This window comes from Nelusetta ayraudi, unplaced genomic scaffold (genome assembly GCF_046127955.1).
Source record: "Nelusetta ayraudi isolate G7.1 ecotype Tasmania unplaced genomic scaffold, CSIRO-AGI_Nayr_v1 ptg000120l, whole genome shotgun sequence".
NCBI classification, from domain to species: domain Eukaryota; kingdom Metazoa; phylum Chordata; class Actinopteri; order Tetraodontiformes; family Monacanthidae; genus Nelusetta; species Nelusetta ayraudi.
In genome coordinates, this window is record NW_027466170.1 from 4534651 (window position 1) to 4552500 (window position 17850).

The following is a 17850-nucleotide window of genomic DNA, read 5'->3' on the forward strand; positions in this document are numbered from 1 at the left end:
TTTTTTCCAAGCTTACATTCATTATTATATATTAATTTAAGTTGTTTCATTCTTTCTTCTTTTAAAACAACAACAACAACAACAACACCATCAAATCAGGCCCTGTGAACGATTCCATAAATCACCATATAAATGAATGGATGAATGAATTAGAAAAAAAAAAAACAAAAAAAAAACAAACACGAGTCCAATTATTTGGTGGCGGGGTCAAACTATGAAGTTTGGTCCTTCAATCTCAGAACTCCCCCTCGGAATTCTGACTTTAAACTCGGAAATAAAGCGGAAGTGGGGCCGAGTTGCCCGCCAGATCGATGTTTGGCAGGCGTCACCGAAATTCTGCTCGTCCACACGTCCACATCCCGATTCGATATATATCCACTTCCGGTGCGAACGAGTGGAACGAGGCCGCGCGGGCACGTCTCTGCGGGGCCGCGGAATCGTGCGCAACACCTGAGAGGCTAAACGAGAGACTGAGAACCCACAACTGTCGTCCGCGTAGCTGCTCAGCTGCTTCAACCAGCTCGTACATTCAACTGTAAGTCATTCTTGTTGACGTCTCGTTGTGTTGTCTGCGTGGTTGAGCTTAGCTGCGGTGTGCAACACGAGTTGGACACCACTGGACCTCAGCTAGTGTGTGTTTTGGTTGTTTGTTGTTGTTGTTGTTGTTGTTGTTGTTGCAGGGCTCAACGTTTAAATTGTTAAGTTGTTATGTTGTTGTTGTTTTTTTTTGTTGAAAGAACATTTTTATGTTCTACTCTTTGCCAAAACGGTATAAAAAGTGACAACTGGTGACGTCACTGCTGCAGCACCTGTACCTGTTGTTTCTACGGGAAGCTTTGAACATGTATTATAGTACAGTACACCTGGCCGACAGGTGTGTGTACACTCTGACTGCTATGACTGTGATGAGATGGAGGTATATGGCAAAAGTGTCATGGAAAAAGCGCATTTCCAGACTTGCGGCTCATGCGCTTCACACCATTCAATGGAAACAGCTGCAAATCGCAATTTGTACTTTGTCGACATTTTAGAAATATCGCTTTTATTTTGCAAAAAAAACTGTAATGGAAACGTAGCGACTGTCCTCTTCTTTAATAGCGGCTCGCAGCAGCCACTCCCCATCAGCTGATTGGCTCTGAAATCCCGGGATTTGACTGGAAACAGCTTCCTCTTGGGGCTGGTCAAGGTGGATGAGCAGAGATTTTACACTGGGAACAGCAGCAAAGGAGAAGTTGCATTGCAAGTTGAATTAAATTACTGTGACCACATATTTGTCCCTTTTTAAAAGAGTCTATTTAAGGCATTATTTTGTTCAAACGGGAAGCTGTACGGAGGCTGCGTGAGTCTTATCACATGCGATTCAAACACGCAGGGTTTCTGATTGTCTCAGCAGCCTCGTCGCCTTCACGCGCGGTCAGAACGCCACTTTGCTCATTGCGATGCCGCTGCGTTCATTTAGCGCCGCCGCTTGATTCGGCCTCGGCGCAGCATGATTGCTACTTTTACACCATTACTGTGTGTGTGTGTTTTTTTTTTTCCTTCTTTCACTACTGCAGAAAGGCCGGAGGAACGCGGGAGGAATACCTGAGAGCGCTTGGAGGGCAGCCATGAATTTAAACGAGTTTGTGGTGCTGCCGAACAGCAAGGCCAAATCCGTCAAGCTCAATGCCAGGTGAGAGGAGACCAGAGCGCTGATGTGACTGCGTTCGCAGGTAGAGAGGCCTATTAGTGGCCGGCCGATATTTCCATTTCGTCGTCACTCGGACTTCTGATAAACACAGAACCTCATTCCCCAGATTCCGATCTGGTCCTGTCTATTAGTTTTAGTTTTTTTTAAATTTATTTTTCTTTCCTCTTGCAAATTGAATCCTGTGTCCGATACAGCTTCTCATTTGCCAACAGCTAATTGAATTAATTGATGTCTGCCTGTGTGGCTCCCTGATCCAGGGACTAATTGATTCCAGTATTGATCAGCCAGCAGAAACGGCCCATCTGTCTGCCGCCGCTGCAGCCCATGAGTCGAACTTGTTGACGGAAGGCCGGGTCATTTGTATGATCAATTGTTGTTGACTGTGTGTGCGTGTGTGTGTGGCATAGGAACCTACATCAGTTGCAGATGCATACCGTCACCCTGGCCCAGGAGCAGAGGAGCATGGAGGAGAACCTGCAGCAGCTCAAGGAGACCATGAGTAAACAGAAGGAGGAGAGGAGGTGAGTTGATGCAGGAAATGATGGAGCTCCATTGGAATGAACGGGTTGGAGGGAACGCAGAGGGATGTTTAGTGAGAACTGCACCAGGAAGGGGAAGAGAAGGTGACAATTTGAATTGTCAAAGTGTCTGAAGCCTGTAAAAAAAAAAAAAAACAACAATATCCCGAGTCCAGTGTTTCTCCCTGGTGTTGGAATGAGAAGGAGTTCTGGCTGGTGTGGTTCGGTTTGATAAGTAGAGTGAGCAGGTGAGTAGTTCTGTACCTGTAAAGGTCACGACCAGGTGGAACCACCAGATGAGGGAGAGAGGGAGTCAATGACTGAAGTGCATGATGATGATGACGATGATGACGATGATGATGATGATGATGATGAAGGAGGTCCCAGGTATTTGTGCTGGACGGCTCTGACAGTCAGCGGAGCTCTCGGCACTCAGTCCAGTGGTTCTTGTGACTGCATTAGAAGAGTTCTGGGTCCGGATCACAGGAACCGTCCACAGTGGAGCGGCTTCAGAAGACACACACTCAGCAAGAAGAGCTGCGAGGCTAAACGCTAACTAAACAAGACCAATCAAGAAACAAATGTAATTCTCGCATCAATATTTCATTTGTTATAGCGTGTCGTTTGTTTGTTTCCACATGTGTAACTTCTCCAAGTTCCTCGCTGTGCCAGAACTTAAATATTGGCGGAGTATTGATCCCAGTTCTTTCTTGTCAAAGCAGCTCGTCGTTGCTGCGACTGGCTGGGATTGTTTTGTTTTTCTCTCTTCTTTGCTGCTTGTTTGACTTGTTTTTCCACTCTTGCTGGAGTCTGAGTGAAGGCCTACGTTAGGTTCTGGACCTTCTCGGTCCGGCTGTGTTTCGCCTCTTTAGATGAATTGCAGCCGGTGAGGCTCGTACGTCTTCCTGCCGCACCGCTAAATACCGCCGTCTCATTCCGTCTCATCTGTTCCTCTGGCAGAAGTAACTCCGAGTATCTACTGAAAGTTTGAAGACGCTGCTGTGCGCCTGCTTCTCTGATATTAAAACACTATTTTCTGCTTCTGCTTCTTCAGGAGTTTCTTTGTGCCTCTGCGAATCTTCTCCTTGTCGGGAGAAATTTAAAAGTAATTTATACACCGACTCGAGTCCTCTCGGTTCAGCTTTTTCTCTCTCAGGTTTATTTTCTTCCCGTTAAAAGTTTCAGGTCCCGTTGGCCGAGCGGCGCTTCTTCGTGTTTTCCGTCAAATCGGCCGAGCTGCGGTGGAACTCTGGCGAGGCGCAGCGACGTCAGAATAAACTCACACTGCTGCTGCATCTGCACTCGTCTCTCTTCGCAGCGCCCGGCCGCTTGCGAGCTCACAAGCCGCATCCCTCCACGTCTTCTCGCCCGCTCTTCTTCTCTGGTTTCTACGGGCAACTTGCTGCTTTATGGTCTTAACTGAAAGAAAACTGAAGTGAAAAAAGCCAACGAATCGGAGCTTCTCAAGATGGATCAGCGCCTTTCCGCCCGTTCTTCTTCTGTGGTTTCTAAGATCAACTCGCTGCTTTTTGGTCTCAAATGAAAGAAAGCTGAAAAACAAAAACTAAAAACTCAATTGAATGGGAGCTTCTCAAGATGGATCGCCGTCTTCCCGCTTCCCCTTCTTCTTTGGTTTCTAAGGGCAACTTTCTGCTTTTGGCCTCAACTGAAAGAAAGCTGGGAAAAAAACACGCTCTCGGAGCTTGTCAAGATGGATCTCCTCCATTCCCAGTCTTGCAGCGGCGCTGCCAGGTTATTGACACGCGTGGTGTGTATTTTATGAACTCCTCCTAATAGCAGCAGCCAGAGTTCAGACGATGCGCTCGCGCCGCAAAACTCCTGCGCGGCAAACGCGCTCGGCGCGTGTTGTCGCAGATTGCAATTAGAGGGTTAACCGTCATGCTTGTCGGAGACGTGTTGCGTTGCTCCGCGTGTTTTGTGTCCCTAATTAAACAGCCCAGCGTCAGGATGGAGGAGGCGGCGGCGGCGGCGATAAGCACATAAACAGTGTTTCCTGTCGCCTTGACATACTGCAGCATTTACCGCTCCGCCGGCCAGCGAACGTGTGTGTGTGTGTGTGTGTGTGTGTGTGTGTGTGTGTGTGTGTGTGTGTGTGTGTGTGTGTGTGTGTGTGTGTGTGTGTGTGTGTGTTTCACAGGGTGCAGTGAGTGCAGCCGGGGTTTGATTCCGTCTCCTGTTTCCTCCTCCATCAGCAGAGACACTAAACTCTGCTGGTGAACAAGAATCCCATTTAAGGCCGACAGTCAGTCTTTGGGACGCTGTTTCAGCCTTTAAACAGGTTTTATGTTGCGTGTGAGGGAGATGCAGGAAGGTGTGTGTGTGTGTGTGTGTGTGTGTGTGTGTGTGTGTGTGTGTGTGTGTGTGTGTGTGTGTGTGTGTGTGTGTGTGTGTGTGTGTAAGAAGTCAACCCTTGTGCAGAACAATCCTCTGCCTCGCAGTTGCTCATCAATAATTTGCTTCGCTGATGTTTCTTCTTGCTATTTGTTGTGCGCAACAATGCTGCCGATCAGGTTTGATTGTGCAGAGCTGCCTGACAACAGCCCTTGGATTTATTTTTCTTTCAATATATTTTTTTTCATATTTGTTTTGCACCTCTTATGTTTATTCTGCTCGCCTGCCGCTTGCATGAAAATGAAAGAATCAGACGCTTGTTCAGATCTTTTTCTTACCTTCTTATATTTAAACCTCTCTTTTGTTTGCTTTAAGCACACTGACAGTCATCCACCAGTTAGTCAGTCTGAAATGCTGTATATATAAATGACCTATTTTTTAAAAAAAAAAATGCTGCTTATCTTTAACTCTTAAAAATAAATGTAAATGTGCCAATTTCTGTCTACCTGTAGTTACACACTTTGTCCACTACATGGCGGCATTTTTAGGTGTGTCCTCATGTTCCTATTGGTTTAGTGGTTTTTCATTTGAGCCTCAGTGTGTGTTACGAATGACTGCAAAAGAGGCTTTGAGAATGAGAGCGAGCCAATCAGTGCCCTCTGAAAAGAAAGAGGGCGGAGCTACATCTGGCGGTTTAGCCGGGACGGGAACACGTAGCTGCTGCTGCTGCTCGCTTGTAAACCGTGTCTCTGTTAGCGTGTTAGCATGGATGCTGCACTAGTGGTAAATCATAACTTAAAATAGGGTCTCAAAAAAGTACATGGTTCACAGAGTTTGAACTGCTTCGTTCCCAATAGACATTAGGAATAAGTTGAATGTTTAAGTTGTATTGAAATCTTTTAATTGAACAAATTTTTACACAGCAATCCAGTTAAGTGCAGGATGCATGGCTTTTTACAACGGAATGAAATGAATAGTACGCAGTTGTTGTGAACGGGTTGTGCAATGGTGTTGCCTGCAGCTACGCAAGTTACGGTTTTGAACGCAAACTCTACGGAAACGAACGTGAGTTTGCGTCGAAAAAATAAATTGATGTTCAAGACACCTCAGAAATACGGGCCCGACCCCCGTTTCATTGTCCAATACGGGACAATTCAGTATTTTGGCAACTCTACAGTTGTCTCTCATTTGTACTTCAACAACGTGTTAGTGTGTCGATAACACTTTTGTTTTGTCTTGCTCGTTACTTTTTGCTCAAGACTTTTTTTTGTTCGACTACTGCAGCGGATCTGCTAATGCGTGTCCTACAGTCAGCACACACACACACACACACACACACACACACACACACACACACACACACACACACACACGCCCGGATGGAGGAGAATAGGTGAAGAGATTCAGTTTGCCGAGAGGAGGTTCGGCATAATCAGTTTGTTGAGAGTTTGTCGAGAGCACACGGGTGATAATAAAGCCTGACCGGCGGCCGTGGGGGGCGGAGCTCACTCCATCATCCTGTGTTTGCTTCCTGCCCCAGTCAGAGAGTGATTGTAGCTCCGAGAGAGGCGACGGCGGCGGCGGCAGCGACGGCGGGCGCTCACCTTTATCTGGTATTCCAGGGGCGGATCCGGCTTCTTCCACTCTCCTCTGCCCTGACTTCCTCTTAAGCTGCTTCCGTTTTTGTCCTGGGTCAAAATGTGTAGGACTCTGTTTGGGGTTTTTTTAAAAAAGTTTTTTTTATCTGTTCCATTGCAGCAGTGTTGGGGGAAAAAAAAACAAAAAACCTGGGTACACGGTCCTCACCACCGCCAGTGAGCAGGAACAGCAGCTGTAAATGTTTGGCACTGACGATAAAGTTAACTTGACTTAAAAAAAAAAGTAGTTGCAAAGCATTTTAACACAACACAGTGCAAAGAAATATAGATAAAAGAGAAAACAACAAAATGCCTCCTTGCAGTACAAATGTTACCCGAGCAGTGCCAGAGTTACACTTTTTCGCAAAATAAAAGCTATATTTCTAAAATTTAGTACGATGGCATGGCAGGTGTTTCCATTGAACGGTGTGAAGTGGTGTAGTTCTCATAAAATGTCGCAGGATGAACTATTTATGAGATTTGTCTTTGCTTTTTTTGTTTATGTTTGTTTGCAGTCCAGAATGGTTATTGTTGTTTTTCTCTTTTCTTACTTGTAAAAAATATTCCGTCACCTCCTCCGTCCAAACATAACGCGCCATTTTCACTTGAAGTGAACTGGTCACGTGACCCCGTACGTTGCCTCCGGTGATGTGTAAATGCGAAACAGGTTTTTCCACGACACTTTTGCGATATTCCTTTATATCGATACGTCTGGAAAACCTCCTCATGAGAGCGTCAAACCCTTTGAGACGTATTTGTGAGGTTTTTCCAAGTTTAGCTGTTTCCATCACCAGTTTTTTTTAATGCGATATTTAGGTTTTGCGCAATCCTAGGGCTAATGGAAATGCAGCTAGTGTCTCTCTACAATTTCATTACACCACTAGAGGTCGCAGTTTTCTGATTTTTTTTTCTTAGGTTCTTGTCTACCGAAACAAACCGAGTCCCTGCACGTCGTCCTCAGCTGCCAGCAGCGTAGCCGCACGAGGAGACGGTTTCAGCCGGCTCTGTTAGCCTTAGCAACCATTGGCGTTGAGTTGCGTCCATATTAAATGAGTAATTAAATGAGTTTTGGGTGAGTTTGGGGCGCGGTTATCTCTATTTACTCCTGGGGTAAAAAAAAAACCTTGCGTGGCGTTAGCATCGATCGTCCGTCCGTCCGTCAGTCTGTCAGTCAGATCATAAGCAGGTTCCTCAGGTGCTCTTGGCTCATGCCGATGTTTCAGCTCCTCGCTGTGCCGTTGTCGCCTTCCGCTTTGATGCACAGGTGTTTTTTTTTTTTTTGTTGCTTGTTTTTCTTTCGAACCGAGGTGGCGCCATGTGTCGCCTCAGATGTTTGTTTCCAGCATCCAAGCTGTGAAGTTGTCATGCACAATCCGGTCGACAGGCAGTCGGAGGTTGTGCCACTGTGTGTGTGTGTGTGTGTGTGTGTGTGTGTGTGTGTGTGTGTGTGTGTGTGTGTGTGTGTGTGTGTGTGTGTGTGTGTGTGTGTGTGTGTGTTCACGTGTGTTATGAAACGATGACACAAAATATGGAAAAGTGTTTCCAGGGTAGCAAGTTTGGAGCATATTTTCCCCAACTGTGGATAGTGTCACACACACACACACACACACACACACACACACACACACACACACACACACACACCCAGACGGGGTCTTTATCTCTGCAGGCTTCCTGTCCCGAGGTGACACCCTGTCACGGGCTGCGGCTCTGCTGTCTCCCGCGGCGACAGTCCAGTCAGCGGCGTGATGTCGTCGGGGTGATTAGCCGACGCCCACCCTGCGTGTCTGCCACAGCATCAAGGCTCTTGGCAACCGTTGCCATCACGCGCGCACACACACACAACACACACACACACAAGCGCGTACACATACTTCTTGAGCCACGTTGGTCTTCCAGGCTGCCTCCAAAATAAACTTCTCTCTGTGCGACAGGCACAAATAGCATCAATAATTCAGCGAGTGCAGATTGAATAACTGCCGTCTAAATGAGGACGGCGGCTCCGGGCGGCTGACAGCAGCCTCGGCACACACGTGGCCGTCAGGCGTCGCGTTCTTCGGTTCTTCAGTTTGCATCTGTGCGTCTCGCCGAGGTCACTTCTGAAGTACATTTATAATAACAAAAAAACCCAAGCAACCAAACAAAATAGTCTGGTACTGTGGATGTAACATTAGCAGAATCTCACTGTGTAGTAAAACGTAAAAAAAAAAAAAGATAATAACTAGAATTTGCCGCAGCAAAGTCTGGAAAAATGTTTGCTTAACTTAAGAAATGAATGAAAGTGCTGCGGGTGTGTTAATGGTTGTAGAGAGTCGAGGGAAACTGAGTGAGTCAGTAGCTGCGTTTCCATTACCCCTTGAATTGCTCGAAATACCGCAATAAAAAACTGGTACTGGAAACACCTAAACTTGAAAATGAAAGCAGCAAGTTATCAAAGAGAAAAATACAACAACCGTTCTTGGCAGCGAGCAACATCAAAATGCAGATTTATTGCAAAATGGACCTGCGTCCGCCTCAAAGTGGGGTCTCGCGGGACGAGATTTGAGGAGAATTACGGCTTATGTGCTTCACACCATTCAGTGGAAACGCCTGCAAATCGCGATTGTGTCAACATTTTGGAAATGCCACGTTTGTTTTGCGAAAAACTGGAATGAAAACGCAGCTCGTGAGTGAGTGAGTGAGTGAGTGAGTCGGTGAGTCAGTGAGTGAGTGAGACCCGCTGGAGGCTCCAGGACTTGCAGTTATGTGATGCTGCTGCATTGAAACTAGGAAGTAATGATCATAATAAAGAGTTGGTGTGTGAGGTTGTTTTTTTCCTAAATGCTTGGCTTTCACATTTTCCTCCGCTTCCTCCACACCAAGGTTCATTTCGAGTTTACTTTTTCAATGCGCGTGTTTCAGATTTTTTGACACGCTGAATTCCTACAGCTGAATTCCTGTCTGCATCTCTCTCTCTTTCTCCCTCTCCCTCTCTCCAACCCAGCAACTCTGCAGGGTTCCGCTGGAAATCTGGACAGCGAGCTTCTCTGAAGAACGTCAGCAGCACCAAGAAGAGCCTGGAGGACCGCGTTCAGAAGGTGAGGAGCGGATCCGAACGCCTGAACGAGACAGTTTTTGGCTGTTTGGCTCTTGACAGCCGTCGTGTCTCTCAGCTCACAGCGAAGAAATCAACTCCCTCCAAAGGTCCCGACTGCCTGCGTGAAAAACAAGACAGAAGAAAGGAGGAATTAGAGCAGCGAGTTCGTCTCCTGCTGCTAAAAACCCACCAGTGCAGCAGCGGCTGTCAGGAAAAATCATCTGCAAAACACACAATTATCATAATAATAATAATAATATAATAATATAGGCACACACAGCGGCTCACCTGCCTTTTGCACTCTTTTTCTCAATGTACAAATGAAACAAATTATTTTTGTGACATTGTTCTAAAACATTTTGGGGGTCACTTCCTGTTTCCTCTGCAGCTGCTGGCAGGACGGGAGAAGATCCGAGTGCTGAAGGCAGAAACCAAGAAAGGTGAGTCTGATTCTGATTGGTCGTTGCCTCCATCTCATGTCCAATCAAAACGCTCCGCTGTGTGTGTGCGTGTGTGTGTGTGTGTGTGTGTGTGTGTGTGTGTGTGTGTGTGAAATATCTTTTAAATTCCAGCCAAGGTGAAAATGTGTCTCGACACTTTTTGATATTGCCTCCCCCCCCCCCCGTTTAGCTCCGCCGCCTTCGCAGCAGGCTCCGCCCACTGCTGCCGCCGCCAGAAAGAGCAGGCTGAGGGGAACCCAGTGTTCCCAGTGTGAGGTCAACACTGCAGGCCTGGTGGGTGCACGCAGACACAACATATGTTCATGTAGATACACTGGCAGACTCCTCCCCTCAACACGCTCTCCATTCTGCCCAACACAATCCGCACTTGTGTGTCTGCGAGGCCATTGAGTTTATGTCTCTTGAGAGAGACAGACAGACAGACAGACAGACAGACACCTTGACCCCAACCTGCTGCTCTTTTCACGCCACTTCCACACAACTGGTATGCAGCCGCGCCCTCCTCCCAGCTCTGCTCCTCCCCCTCTGTCAGACTCGCTGGCTGAGTAAACTTGCCAACATTTGTCTGCCATTTCCCCTCACACAACCCTCACAACTCTCACCCCCCTTTATTTTTTTGCCTCTGGATTGTTTGAAGTGCTCTTTGTGTTCAACTGTAATGTGGCAATTTGCTCGATTGTGCGTTTGGTGATGATGGTGATGAGGCTGTGCGACCGGCTCCACCCCTCCCCTCTGTATGATGGACCTAATGGCAAGCGCTCACAGCAGCCTGGGTGGCGCGCGCCAGCACGCACGCACGCACGTACGTGCATGCGCGCACACACACACACACACACGGACACTCACGCGCGATTTGGGCGGCCCTGGTGGCCTATAATGACGGCAGTAACCGAGGGTGTTACATGGTCGACGTCACTGTTTCTGGACATGCACACACACACACACACACACACACACACACACACACACACACACACACACACACAGAACCATTCAGGCAAAAAGTCTTGTTTTCTTCCTGCGTAGCCGCTCTCATTGCCACGACCTGTCCCCAGGGGGCGCTTGTAATTCATCCCCAGGTCTGAGGGAGGGGTGAAGAGGGGCGGGGGGAGCGGGGGGGGTGAAAAGCCCCCTGCTTTATGAGAGTGTTAAAGGGCCAGCGTCACAGGTGTTGGCACACACACACACACACACACACACACACACACACAGAGCTGTCCACTGTGTCTGGTGGCCGGTGACAGCGCACCCTGCAGGGCGACAGGGGGAGGTGTCATGGCTGTGATGTCGCTGCAGGTTGGCGTCACACTGGAGTTCTGGGCTGGGGGGGTGTTTGGGATGTGTTGTGAGGTTTGGTGGTGGTGGTGGTGGTGGTGGTGGTGGGGTGGTAGCTGTTTGTTGCCTCTACGGTGCACTGTAACACTTTGTCATTGGCTGGCAGCTCAGGCAGCTCCGTGCCTGAAGTTCTGCCATGCTGAAGTTCTCTCACGTGTCGTCGTGAATGACGGCAGGAAAACGTCGTCAGTCGCTGCGTTTGTTTCCCTGGCGCTTTTTTTTTTTCGCAAAATGAAAGCGATACGACTAAAAGTACGACAGAGTACATTTGCGATTTGCAGGTTGTCAAGGAGGGGCGATGCATTTTCTCTTTGAATACTTGTAAAAAAAATATTCCCTCTCCTCCTCTGTCCAAACTTAACGTGCCATTTTCACTGGAAGTGAACTGGTCACATGACCCCGTATGTACGCGGGCTTCGGCTTTTTGTCCCGACTTTAAAGACCCTCGACCGGTGGCAGAATACAGAATCTTCTGAAATGAAACAAAAAAACCACACTTTGGCTGACAGCTTTGGTTGGTGGACGAGCAAGAGGTTCAAGTTATGCATCTCACACAGTAATAATAATATTAAGGAGGCGAGAAGCTGAAGTGGAATAACAACCACAGCGTTCCAGCGGCCTCTCAGATCTGACAAGGTTTTTTTTTTTTGTTGAACATTTCAGGAGTTTATCCAGCTTCTACGAGCGCTTTGGATTTGTTTTTGTGAGCCGTTTGATGAGACGGAGAAGTAACAGGATAAGTGAGCCGCAAGAAGGGACAAAAGTGAAAAAAAAAAAGAGTTTCCAGTCATTAGATCCAGAAATACATCAGAGCAGCAAACCAAAAAAACCCAAAAACATTTCAGGCTGTAAACAAGCAGAATTTGTTCTGTCGGAGGACGTTTAACTTTCCATCCGACTCCCAACATTTGATGATGAAACCGTCTTTAAACGCCCGTCAAGCGAACAAACTTTGTTCTATTATTGCGGCTTTGGCTCCGACCAAGCTCCGCCCCCTCCCTCTCCCCCCCCCTCCCTCTTTCTTCCGCCTCCCCCCCTCCGCTTCGTCCTCATTGGCTTTCCGCTCTCCTCCGGTCGCTCGCCGTGCAGCCGGTCTAGGCCAACATCTCCCCAACCTGCTGATGCAAGGACTTCTCCCCGCTAATAAGAGCAGATCCTCACGAAATAGAAATGATAATGACCTCCCTTAAGATTCATCCTCACACACACTCAACACACACACACACGCACTCACCAGCACCTTGAATTTGCATCAATATTGATCTCTGTTTGGGTTAAATTGGGGAAAAAGAAGTTTCATGACATTTTTTAGCAAACATTTTCGGTGTAGCGTAAAGTTGCCGTGCACGTTTCTAAACACACACACACACACACACACACACACACACACACAGACTCTGACAGACTGTGTTTGTGTGTTGTGCATGCTCCTGTGCCGCAGATGTGCGTCGACTGCACCGACTACTACTGCATTGGCTGCTTTGTGGCCGTCCACCAGAAGGGGGCACTGAAGCTCCACAAGATGGTCCCCATCCAGGTGAGGCGACCTGCTCCACTCTTCCTCCTCCTCCTCCTCCTCCTCCTCCTCCTCCTCTTTCTCACTCTCTCGTCTTTCTTCCTCCTCTGCCGCTCCGCCGCTTTGTTTTTGTCTTTTTTTTTATTTATTTTTTTTAACACAAACACACACACACGCACGCACGCACATGCGTGCATGGACGGATGAAGCCACGTGCACGCCGTGACGCTGTGTGGGAGAACGGAGAACAGGCCTCGGGCCCAGACACACACATGGGAAGAGATTCAGCCTCGTCCTCCGAGCTTTTTGCCGATGTCTGTTCCTCTAGTGGTCAGTGGCGGTACTGCTACGGAAAGAAATCTCACCTGCAGCCACTCCCGCCATTACATTTTTTTTGGACGCAAAGATTTGCATCAAGATTTTTCTTTACACTCAACGCTTTTCAAACCAACTCCGCACTTTTTCAAAGAATATACGAATTCTGTGAATGTTAACGGTGCAGTTTCATGCGACCTTGAAATTCCGTCCATTCAACTCGGCGCCATTATATTAATGGAGGCCCTGGCGGATGGCATTTTCTCACCCATTTGCACAGCAGTTCTCCAGTCTGGCGGAGGACGGGAAGAATTCCACCCAGAACCGACCACACAATGGAAGCCTGCAGTGGCCGTGGACTCACACACACACACACACACACACACACGCACACACACGCACACACGCACACACACACAGAGCGTCCCTGCGCTGCCGCCTCGGTTTCATTCAAGACTCTGCAGCCCAGTTTTGATCCTGTTAGCCGTGACTTCCCTGGAAACACTCACCAAGATGAGACACACGGATGGCGCCTTTAAACCAGTATACCAATACTTTATTTTATCATCAATTTCTTTTCTTGAATTTTTCATTTCAAACCTTCAACTATTGCCTCTTGAGGTTGGTTTTCCCTGTGGGGAAACAGCTTTTCCACTGCGGTGCTTCCTCAGGTTGCCAGAGATGAAGAAAATACACACTGGCCCCAGAAGTGTTGCTGTCTGGAGCGCAAGGTTCCCGTCATGTCTCTGCACTGTGGCTACTGCTGCTGCTTCTCTGCACTGTGATTTGTCTTGTTTTCATCATTCATTAGTTTGAGCCTTTGTGCCTCCCCCCCTCCCCCCCTTCCCTTCCCCCCTCCCTCCACTCGGAATGTGTTTTTTTTTGTTTGTTTGTTTGTGTTGTGTGTGCGTGTGTTTTTTAAGTGAAAAAATAACATGTGTGCCATAATGCACACCGGGGCTCGTTTGCGTATCGAACATCACATCATTAACAAGCACTTAGTGCCGTGCAGCTGAGCTCATGCAAACAGAGTTCACGTGCCTCCTGACTGCTGAGTAGCTCAGCGTGCAGGGCGAGCTGGCGGGGGGGGTGGTGTGTGTGTGTGTGTGTGTGTGTGTGTGTGTGTGTGTGTGTGTGTGTGTGTGTGTGTGTGTGTGTGTGTGTGTGTGTGGGGGGGGGGAGGGGGGTGTTAGCAGGGTGTGAACCGAGTGCGCGACGTCATCGAAGGCCCTGTGAGATCAGCCTCCTCGTGTCTGTCTGGAGCTGCGTTTCCATGACAAATTTTGACAACAGTGCAGTTGCGATTTGCGGGTGTTGCTATTGAACGGGCGTGAAGCGCATCAGCCGTAGTTCTGGTCACATCTCACGGGACGAGATTTACGAGAATTGCTCTTGCTTTTGTTTGCTCACGTTTGTTTGCTGTCGAGAATGGTTGTTGTTTTTTTCTTGTAAAAAGAAAATATTCAGTCTCCTCCGCGATCTACCTCCATATGGATACGTCTGAACAACCTCCTCATGAGAGCCTCAAAACCTTTGAGCAATTCTGGGCGTAGTGGAAACGCAGTTTATATGTTTCTCCGGTCACGCATAAGGAGGGGAGGAGCGGGGGGGGGGGGGGGTGAAGGGAGACGGAGCTTGGCGGTCTTCACACCTTTGGGCGGGCGCCCACGTGGCTCGGAGCGATGTGGCGCGGCGGGCCGGGACCGGGGGGGGCAGCGCGGGGATTATGCGAACGCTCAGCTGACGCCGGCATCTTCGTCCCTCTCCTCGGCTAATCCGGTTTCATTTGCCGGGAAAAAAAAAAAGAATGAGGGAGAGAGAAAGAATATTAATTCCTCCTCCGTGACGCCACGCGCTCCCCTCCCGTCACCCTCCCTCCCCCACCCTCCCCTCCCCCGCTCGATGTTTGCAGAGCAGCCTCGGCTTTTTGATTGGGCCTAACCTGTGTGCACTGTCAGATTAGCCTGCGCTGCCTTAAATGTTCTGACATTGTTTTAATGGCGTGCCGAGCTGAACCCATTCTTTCTCTCCCCTGTAAAGTCCATCACAGAGGGAAAGTCTTTTTTTGTAATGTGCCTCTCTTTTCTCAGAGAAACAAACACCTTCATGCAGCCTTTGTAAAAATGTGTGCAGCCGTTTCAGCACCAGCATTACTGCATAGTTTAATAATTTTATAACCTTTTGCAGGTCAAACATTTACCGTTCACTCAGAAAAGGCCAAATTGTGATGCAAGTGAGAAAGAAAAGCAGTAAAACCGATAGAAATATGAAGAAATATATGTGTTGACCTCAGTCCCCATTGGCTATTTCAGTTCAGACCTGTAAAATGCCAGATTTTTCTTCCACAAGTGCCTCCGGCTTTGGCAGAAATGGCTCAAAACCAGTTTGTTGATGCCACAACTGGCTTTGTTTGTCTCCATTTGTTTCTGTCGTTTGTTCATGAAACGCCATCGACTAAAGTCTTAACATGAAAACGACCTCAACAGGAGGACGAATCAGCTCCCAGGCATCCAAAGTTGACAGACGTGACTCCACTGTCAGAAGTGAATGTGGACCAAAAGGATCCACACGCATGCCGCCGCCATCTGGCAGCAAACAGTGAGAGTGAAAATTCACGTGGGATTTTCTTTTGCCGTAACATCAGAAGTGGTCCTTGTCAGTGCGGCGGCAGCAGCTGTTCAACACGGCTGACAGACCCAGTAGTGAACTTTGTGTTCCAACAAGGATCAGAATTAATTCCACCGACTGGTTCACACACCTTGTCACGTGTCTCTTGGCAGGAAAATCTGCTTTTTTTGTCTTTAATTAGCTGCTCGCTCCAAAAAAAAATAAAAGAAAATAGAGAAGTCAGTGCGGAGCAGTGATGAGGAGGACAGGAGGGAGGAAGAGGAGGAGGAGGAAGAAAAATGAGGGAGATGGAGGAGGAAGGAGAGGAGAAGAAGGAGGAAGAGGAGGGGCGAGTAGAAGGTGATGGGGGAGAGGTGGAGAAGGAGGAGGAGGAGGAGGAGAAGGAGGAAGGCCAGGGAAGGAGAATGAGGAGACAGAAGAGGAGGAGGAAGGGGAAAAGGAGGGGAAGTAGAAGGTGGAGGCGGAGGAGGAGGAGGAGGTTCTGGAGGAGTTCCATCCCCGACTAATCTTCCGTCTCTGCGCACCTGGTCTGGTGGCGGCGGGAAGCCGCTAGATTACCGGATGGGACTCGAGGAATCAGCCTCCTTCCAATTAGCCCTGCAAAAAGGCAGCGGCTCTCAGATGTGGCTGCAGGATCTGATAAGCTCCTTGGTTTTGAAGTCCAGCAGGGACCTGGAGTGTCGACTGATGTGCACCTGTGAGAGCAGCTGGCCGGCGACCAGCCCGGCGGCCGGCTGCAGTTCTTGAAAGGGGCGGAGCGGTTTAAAAAAAAAGTGGGGATTTTTCTCTGGGAACGTGTTGAGAAGACGGGGGGGGGGGGGGGGGGCTGGTGGTGGTGGGTTTGATGTCCTCGGGCTTGTTGAATTGTTTGCAGACAAAGATTTGATTCTTCAAGATTTGGCAGCCTCGGGCAGTTTCCTCCCCGTGTGATGCGAGAGGCTGCGATACAACACAGGCCTGGTGTGACTGCACGGCCGAGGAGAAGCCCCCAATTCTGCTCGACCAATCGTCTGAGGAAAAAAAAAAAAAACTTCGGACAAAAATTTTTTTGCACAAAAAGCTTCGGCAATAATTGGATTAAAAATGTTTTTTTTTTTTTTAAATGTTACTTTGCTCGAAATCCCTACACAAATTGGAATTTGGAATGTGCTCCCATGGCAAACAGCAGCAGCGTTTCCATTATGCCGAGAAGTTCTCGGGGTCATGGAATCGCAGCTATTGAAAGTTTTTCAACCACTGTGCTGCGGCACACTAGTGTACCGTGGGATAAATGTCAAGTGGGCCGTGAAAGAAATGTTCTGATCTCTTAACTGGTCTAAAAAAATGAATATCATTCCATTGTGGAGTGACTGTGCTTTAAAAGGAATGTTTTCCTCCTTCAATTCCTGCCAGGACATCGGCTTTGTGTGCATTTAAACAGGCCCAGGTTTGTGTCATTTTTATAATATTTTTGGTTGGTGGTTTGGTCCGTGGGATTTTGATTGATGAAAAAAGAAAATGTGGCTTAGAACATTTGTTTAAAGTGATGCCACAGTAAGAGTATCGGTGGTAATCGCAGTTTGGCTCTAAATAGTAGAACATAAAAAAAAAAAAAAAAAACAAGCATCAAAGTTAATTAAATATAAGCCCTGTGTGGGGGTGGGGGAAATGCATATCAATCATCTGATTTCCAAATGTTGCTGAGCGAAAGTTTTTCTGCCGAAAGCTTTTTGATCCGCTGCGATTTGCAGCCGACTGATTTGTTGTTTTATGCAGTCGAAGCTCTCGCCGCTTTGTGTTGCTTTATTTAAATCCCTTCCTTTTGATGCGGGTCATTTCTCCTGCTGTCGCTTTGTGAGCTGGAGACACACACACACACACACAAAAACACACAAAAAATGTCTCCCCATGCGCCAACTGCCGCTCCTTTTGTGCGGCGACCGAACATTTGGACCGGCGACACCAGTCGTCGCAATGACCTGGACGCTCGCCCATGTGTGTGTATGGTGTTTGTTTGGCACAGAGGACGCTGCAGACCCATGTGACCGCTCCAGATGTGGTCGGCTGTCTGCAGCAGACCCAGACGGCCTCCGGGCTCGGTGGCGGTGCCACACCCACTCCTGATCACGGGACGGCGGCGGGACGGGAGGAGCGCAGCAGGGAACAGGAAGTAGACGCGGCGGCCAAACCCGCCAGCGTGCACGTCGACCTGAGCCAGGTAGGTCACGGGGATCTGCTGGAGCCTCTCCCAGCTGTCATACGGCGAAGGATTGTTGCCTTTGTCATTTAAAAAAAAGTCACTTCTGACTAATGAACATCGGCATAACACTCATACATTTCAAG

General features: G+C 48.3%; 2 protein-coding genes across 2 annotated transcripts in view; both read left to right on the forward strand.

Annotated features, from left to right (window-relative positions):
• Positions 1 to 330: 330 nt before the first annotated feature.
• Positions 331 to 17850, forward strand: part of LOC142903846 (zinc finger B-box domain-containing protein 1-like) — a 98658-nt gene continuing 81138 nt past the window's right edge. Inside the window, exons 1-5 of the mRNA XM_076049694.1 lie at positions 331 to 535; positions 1557 to 1672; positions 2098 to 2211; positions 9181 to 9274; positions 9662 to 9713. Of these exons, the coding sequence (XP_075905809.1) occupies positions 1608 to 1672; positions 2098 to 2211; positions 9181 to 9274; positions 9662 to 9713 (325 nt within the window). The 5' untranslated portion in view covers positions 331 to 535; positions 1557 to 1607. The remainder of the gene's footprint in view (positions 536 to 1556; positions 1673 to 2097; positions 2212 to 9180; positions 9275 to 9661; positions 9714 to 17850) is intronic.
• The window catches only part of LOC142904011 (uncharacterized), a 28659-nt gene continuing 20665 nt past the window's right edge, over positions 9857 to 17850 (forward strand). The window contains exons 1-4 of the mRNA XM_076049941.1: positions 9857 to 9860; positions 9904 to 10007; positions 12511 to 12606; positions 17531 to 17725. Of these exons, the coding sequence (XP_075906056.1) occupies positions 9857 to 9860; positions 9904 to 10007; positions 12511 to 12606; positions 17531 to 17725 (399 nt within the window). The remainder of the gene's footprint in view (positions 9861 to 9903; positions 10008 to 12510; positions 12607 to 17530; positions 17726 to 17850) is intronic.